The sequence below is a fragment of the Rattus norvegicus genome, chromosome X (assembly GCF_021556685.1).
Source record: "Rattus norvegicus strain SHRSP/BbbUtx chromosome X, alternate assembly SHRSP_T2T, whole genome shotgun sequence".
In the NCBI taxonomy this organism is placed as follows: domain Eukaryota; kingdom Metazoa; phylum Chordata; class Mammalia; order Rodentia; family Muridae; genus Rattus; species Rattus norvegicus.
In genome coordinates this window covers 79,022,112-79,028,111 of record NC_141554.1, presented here as the reverse complement: position 1 = coordinate 79,028,111, position 6,000 = coordinate 79,022,112, and the positions used below count along the sequence as shown (strand labels likewise).

Below are 6,000 nucleotides of genomic sequence, written 5' to 3'. Positions count from 1 at the left end.
ATTATACATAAAATATATAGAAATCAAGAATATTATAAAATACAAAAGAAAATATTTATATTTTGGGTGGCTGTAGAGATCAATGATTAAGAGTGTGTGGAGGGGTTAGGACATAGTTCAATGATACGATATTTGCCTAACATGCACAAAGCCTTGGGTTCAAAACAGCAACAGAGCGTATGTCCCCCCTCTTCCCCAAGGATGGATGTTTGGTTGAATGTGGAATTCGTGCTTTGGTTTCCTCACCCAGTAAAATGTTAGGTCTGCCTACTTTCAATGGTTCAAGCATGAGATTCAGATAAAGCATCTACCTGCATAGTGGTTGACATATAGTAAGTTCTCAATAAACGTAAATGGGGTGCTATTGTTCACCAATTATGACGAAGAGGTTGGACCAAGAGTGCATTTTCAGGATAAAGTCAAGATACAGCCTTGGCACTTTGAGGTCAGCAGTGACTGAACTGGACCCCTCTATAAAGAGGTGGAGGGGATCAAGTGACGTCGACCGCCTTAGCAACAGGCCCCCAAAGAAGGTGAATTTCCGTAGCCAATAAGACACTGAGCTCTGGCAGAGGTAGCCAATAGATGACGGAAAGAGGAAGAGGGAGGACGCGCCAATTCTCCTGCCCGAGCCTCGGCCCAACAAAATGGCGTCGGCGTCGGCCTCGCTTTGTCTCCGTGGCTCTGGCAGCAGCAGCAGTGGTAGCGGCCTCTGAGCTGTGAGGACGATCCAGCACCAGCTGCAGTGACTACTAAGATCCCAGTACTTTTCGTTCAGCCACGGGCGCTGAGGAGCGCAGAACGGTACCCAAGGGGTTGCCGAAGCCAAGCGGCCGTCCGAGCCAAAAACATGACCGCTGAGCCCATGAGGTAAAACGCAAGCCCTTGTCACGGGCCCCGGCGTTCTGCTCCCGGGCGCCTTCCACTCGAGTGGGGTGTTTGCAAAGACGTGCGCTAGGTGCCCTAGGCCCGCGCGCGGCTTCGCGGTCAGCAGCATCGTTTTCCCTCTAGGTGAGCGGGGCTGGGGGAGCGCGGTGGGAAGCCCCAGCCGGGGCTCGGGGTGTGTGTGTGTTGGTCGGGGGCGGCATGCGGCGCGCGCGTTGCCTTCCCCGCCTCCCGCCGCTGCGGAGTCGGGAGCCCCTGCTCGGCTCACGCCTCCGTGCCTGCGGCGTCGAGGCCGGGAGGTCGCGGGGCGCTGAGCGCTGGCGGTCATTCTTCCTAATCTTGGGGCCTAGCGATTGCGTGGGGAAGGAGGGGGAGGGGGGAAGAAGGGGGTGGGGGAGGGGGAGGGGCGGCGGGAGGAAGTGAGATCCTGGGACTAGCGAACCCCAATGGTCGCCTCCACTGGAAGTCCTCCGGCTCACCGCGGCTCCGGGAGGAGAGTGAGCTTCGGAGGTAGGAGGGCGGGGAAGGTGCCTGGAAAAGGTGTCTTATCTTTTTCTCGACTCCAGATCCTTGAGGGTATCCTCCAGGGCGGGGAAGGCGGAGACCGGCCGGCTAATGCCGGCTTGTGCTTTCTGAGAACAGCGCAGACTACTTTTCAGTGAAGTCCGGTTTTTAACGGGACAGCCGTTGTTTCCCCCCACGGCGGTTTGGGGCACATTTCGTGAAGTAGTTAGATCATGTTTTTATTTATTTGTTCCACGAGGCATGGCGAGCCCGTTACCGGGGATTCACCAGAAGATTTATTACAAAGGTAGATGAGAGCCCAGGCCCGATGTTACCGATCCAAATACGTTTGAGATTCAGCTGTTTTTCACGCGTTTCTGATTTGCTTTTTGACTGTTAGGAGTAGTCAATCCGAAATGTATACCGCTTTTATGCAGATTCCTTGCTTTTTTAGGCAGTTTGATATTTGACCTTTCATCCCAAGAGTGAATTAAGTGATTTTTTTTTTTTCTACTCAGATGGGATCTAAGCTTGGTGCCTAGTGGCAAAACAAAATTACAGGTAGTGTGGATCATAATTGCCTCTGTAGTTGGCAGATTGTGCCATTGACTACTAGGACAGTATGGAGCACTTTAGATTGTAGAATTTGAGAACGAACCCATACGATTTTCTACCTTAACAAACAGCGCAGAGATGCTCTTTTTACTTACATGATCTCTATACTTCAGCTCTTAAAATACAGACTATTAGTTGTGTAGAGATCATTGCCTTCCTTTATGAATTTGTGTTAACTGACCCAAGTAAAATGAACCTTTTTTTTTAATGGGATATTGAGCAGCGTTGGCTGGTTAATACCAGGCATTCATATTCATTTATTTGAACGGACTGCCTTACAGTTCAAGATGACTTTTAGATTTTACTTCATTTCTTAGTTGTCTGTATTTAAAACCATAGTTGCTCCTTTGTGGATGGTGAGGCTGGCTGCCGAAGGATTTGAAGCCAGCCTGTCTCAAAGCTAAAAAAGCTCCAAACAGAAAACAGGTGTTGCCTGCCTGTATCCTTTACCTATCAGGAGGCTTCAGAAGTTAAAGGTCAACATCCTATGACTGTCTGAAAAGGAAAAAAATACATAGATTGTACTTGGATTTTTCATCTTTCTTTCCTTTTTTATTCTTTTTTTTTTCTTTTCTTTTTTTCAGAGCTGGGGACCGAACCCAGGGCCTTGTGCTTGCTAGGCAAGCGCTCTACCACTGAGCTAAGTCCCCAACCCCCCTTTTTTATTCTTTTTTTTTTTTTTTGAGACGCGTAAAGCAAACTGGCTTTGAACTGGAAGACAAACCACAAACTTCCCAGAGCTGGCCTTACAGATGTCACCATGCTAGGTTCTGCCGGGTTGGAGATGGAGCTCAGATTTTTGTATATATTAAGCAGGCATGCTTTCCACTGAGCTATCCCCCACCCTTTTTCTTTTCCATATTGGGGATCTTGTACCTGTGAGCGAACTCACTGCTTTTTGGAGCTGCATAGCCTGCCCTCCTTTTGCATTTGATTTTGAAACAGTTTCACTTTAAATTGACCAGGCTGGCCACTGGTTCCAGTCGCTCGTCCTCCAGTAACTGGGACTGCGTCACAGGATTTGGCACAACTGCTTCAGGCAACTCCTCCCCCTTTATTTAGGATGAGGAAATTATGCATATCACTTTCTGCTGGGTTTTTCTTTTTTCTTGCTTGTCTTGAGTTTTTATACCCTGGTAATGATAATAATAAATAAAATTGGGTAGTTATCCTTCCTTGCATAATTTACAGATTTTAAGGTTACATTGAGTGTGCGTGAGTGAGAGACAGAAGCAGAGAGGGCGACATCCAGGAGTCAGGGAGCCTGGTGTTCTTTCTTTCCTCATGTCGGGGCAGGGGGTAGAACTCCGCTTCTCACTCAGTCTTAGCAGCAAACACCTTTCTCCACCGAGCCATCTTGTCGGGCCACTTGTATACTTTGTATTTAGAAGTGTTATCTTCCTTGTATTTATGTGTTTGTATGTGTATTTCCATGTGTGTGGCTGCTGGAGGAGGAGGGGCTGTCTTACTCACTTGTTCCATTGCTGTGAAGAGTCACCATGACCACAGCTACTGTGATTTAAACGTTTGATTGGGAGCCTGCTTACAATTTCCGAGGTTTAGTTCATTACCATCATGGCAGGGAACACTTCCTTTTCCGGCTCCTTTCCGCCGTGCTGACTGCCTCTCCTGGGCTGGTTCCGTGCCTGGTCTTCAGCTTTCCTTCGAAGGTATCTCATGACTCTGGCAGCGCCAACACATTGGGGTCTCCAACAGAAGCCAGCGTTCATCTTCGCAGCTTCACACAACTGCTTCTTGAGGTCTCCACACACGGACACCCCTGCCACAAGCCTGGCTTCTGGGGCTTTTCTGGGTCATGAAGGAGATACCATAATCCCTTTCTTGTATCCAGAACCTCAGGACCAATGCAGTCACTTTATGTTGCTTGCTGGGGCTGGAACTCCGGCCTCTCCTTCAATTACATTTGCACCAGCTTTCTGTTGCTCCTGGTTTCCTTCACTGCCGAAGCTTTACAGTTCCTTTTCTGGCTGGAAGTTCAGATGAGTGGGTGGGGGGGGCATTTCATTTAGCATTAGGCTTTTCTTTAAACTTTGTATCTCTTTCAGCACTGGACTGAACTCCATTAGACTTCCTGGTGCTTCCTTTCTCTTCTTGAAACTGGATATTTTGTTTCTTTTCTTCCAGTTTGCTCCTTTTCATTATATATCTGCCTAAGAATAATGAATAACCACACTGGGTCAGTCAGTATGGTCAATATTAGTCTGTCTTAAAAATCTCTGCCAATGGCATTAATCTAAAACTCTTGTGTTTCTTTGGGTAGGTTTTTAGGACAAGGACAAAAGGTACCCACATTTTGCCAAAACGTCACAAGAATAGTTTCTAGGCCACTTACTAATACTCTTCGCCACTGAAACTTCTTGTAGTCTTCATACAGTTCAAATCTTCCTCATCACTATCTTCTACTCCTAATAGGGATGACCCATTAAGCTCTGCTTAAAGTGTCCAACGGATTTTCTAGTCCAAAGCCCCAAAACTCTTCCAGAGTCTTCTAAGAACAACAACAAAAAAAGAGGTCAAGCCTGTCATAGCAATACCCAACTCCCTGGTACTAACTTCCTTTTTTTAATTATTATTTTTATTTTCTGCGCATTGGTGTGAGTCTTTCTGGTGGCATCTTATTACACACAGTTGTGAGCTGTCTTTTGAGTGCTGGCCATTGAACCTGGGCCCTCTGGAAGAGAGGCCAGTGTTCTTAACTGGTGAGCTATATCTCCAGTTCCTGGGTTCCAACTTCTGTTTTAGTCACTGTTCTGTTGCTGTGGAGCACAGAAACTCTTAGAAAAGAAAATCATTAATTGGGGGCTCGTTTACAGATTCAGAGGTTTAGCATGGTCTGAGCACAGCAGCACTCACTGCTGAAGCAATGCATACATCCTGGTCTGTAGGCAGAGGGGTGGGGTGGGAGGGGAGGGGGGGAGGGGAGGGGAGGGGAGGGGAGGGAGGAAGAGGCAGAGGGAGGGAGGGACACAGACTGAGCCTGGCAAGGCTTTAGAAACCTCAAAGCTCACACTTCAGAGATGCCACACCTACTCCTCAAATGGTTCCTAATTAAACATTCCAATATGTGAGCCTTTGTGGGTCATTCTTATTCAAATCACAAGACCAGAATAGGGTATTAGGTCCTTGAAGCTAGAGTTACAGGCAGCTGTGACCTGGACTCTCTTCTATAAGAACTCTTAAGTGTTGAGCCATCTCTTCAGACCCAACTTGTATAGTTTGGATTAATTTTCAGAATACTACTTCATCTTCCCCATTTTGCAGAGGAGGAAACAGATAGAATGTGATGGAAGTTTTTCAACTTGTAATTCTGTTCTGGTCTTTCTTTTTGGCTGAGAAAAGGTATGTGCCCTACAATAATAGCCTTAAACTTAGTTGATAGTCCCGATTCAGCTTCTCAAGTGCTGGGATTGTAGGTATGGGACACCATTCCTGACTTCAGGAATTGAGTTCGTCTAATTAATCTACAAGTGTGTGTGTGTGTGTGTGTGTGTGTGTGTGTGTGTGTGTGTGTGTGTGTGTGTGTGTTTGCCTCTGAAAGCCAGAATCTGGTATTGGAATTGGAGTTATAGGTAATTGTAAGCTGTGACAAAGGTACTGGGAAACTAGGGTTCTCTGAAAGAACAGCAAGTGCCCTTAATTGCTGAACCATTTCCAGTACCAGGAGTTTTTTAGCCTGAAGGAATCAGATGCCTGACTGCCTGCCTGCCTTCTATTTTTTAAAATTTTTTTGTAAAGATTCAGGCTGCTCCAGAAGAGGGCATTAGATCCTATTACTGATGGTTATGAGCCATCATGTGATTGCTGGGGTTTGAACTCCGGGCCTCTGAAAGAGCAACCAGTGCTCTTAACCACTGAGCCATCTCTCCAGCCCACCTGCCTGCTTGCCTCCCTCCTTCCTTCCTCCCTACCCCCCTGCCTCCCTACCCCCCTGCCTCTTCCTCCTCCTCCCCCCTCTTCCTCCTCCCCCTCTTCCTC

General features: G+C 47.3%; 1 protein-coding gene across 44 annotated transcripts in view; it reads left to right on the top strand.

Moving 5' to 3' along the window:
• Window positions 1-593: 593 nt before the first annotated feature.
• Atrx (ATRX, chromatin remodeler) overlaps window positions 594-6,000 on the top strand; it is a 146,334-nt gene continuing 140,927 nt past the window's right edge. For 20 of the 44 annotated variants that reach the window (XM_087599094.1, XM_087599091.1, XM_087599074.1 and 17 more), the window contains exon 1: window positions 630-1,011. Coding sequence is in view for 5 of the 44 variants with exons in the window: in NM_001105757.2 (NP_001099227.2) it covers window positions 851-870 (20 nt within the window). In the remaining 39 variants the exon portion in view is untranslated. Of the gene's footprint in view, window positions 1,012-1,306; window positions 1,396-6,000 lie in introns of those variants that run through there. The other 24 variants (XM_087599093.1, XM_087599092.1, XM_087599075.1 and 21 more) reach the window with 4 other exon arrangements.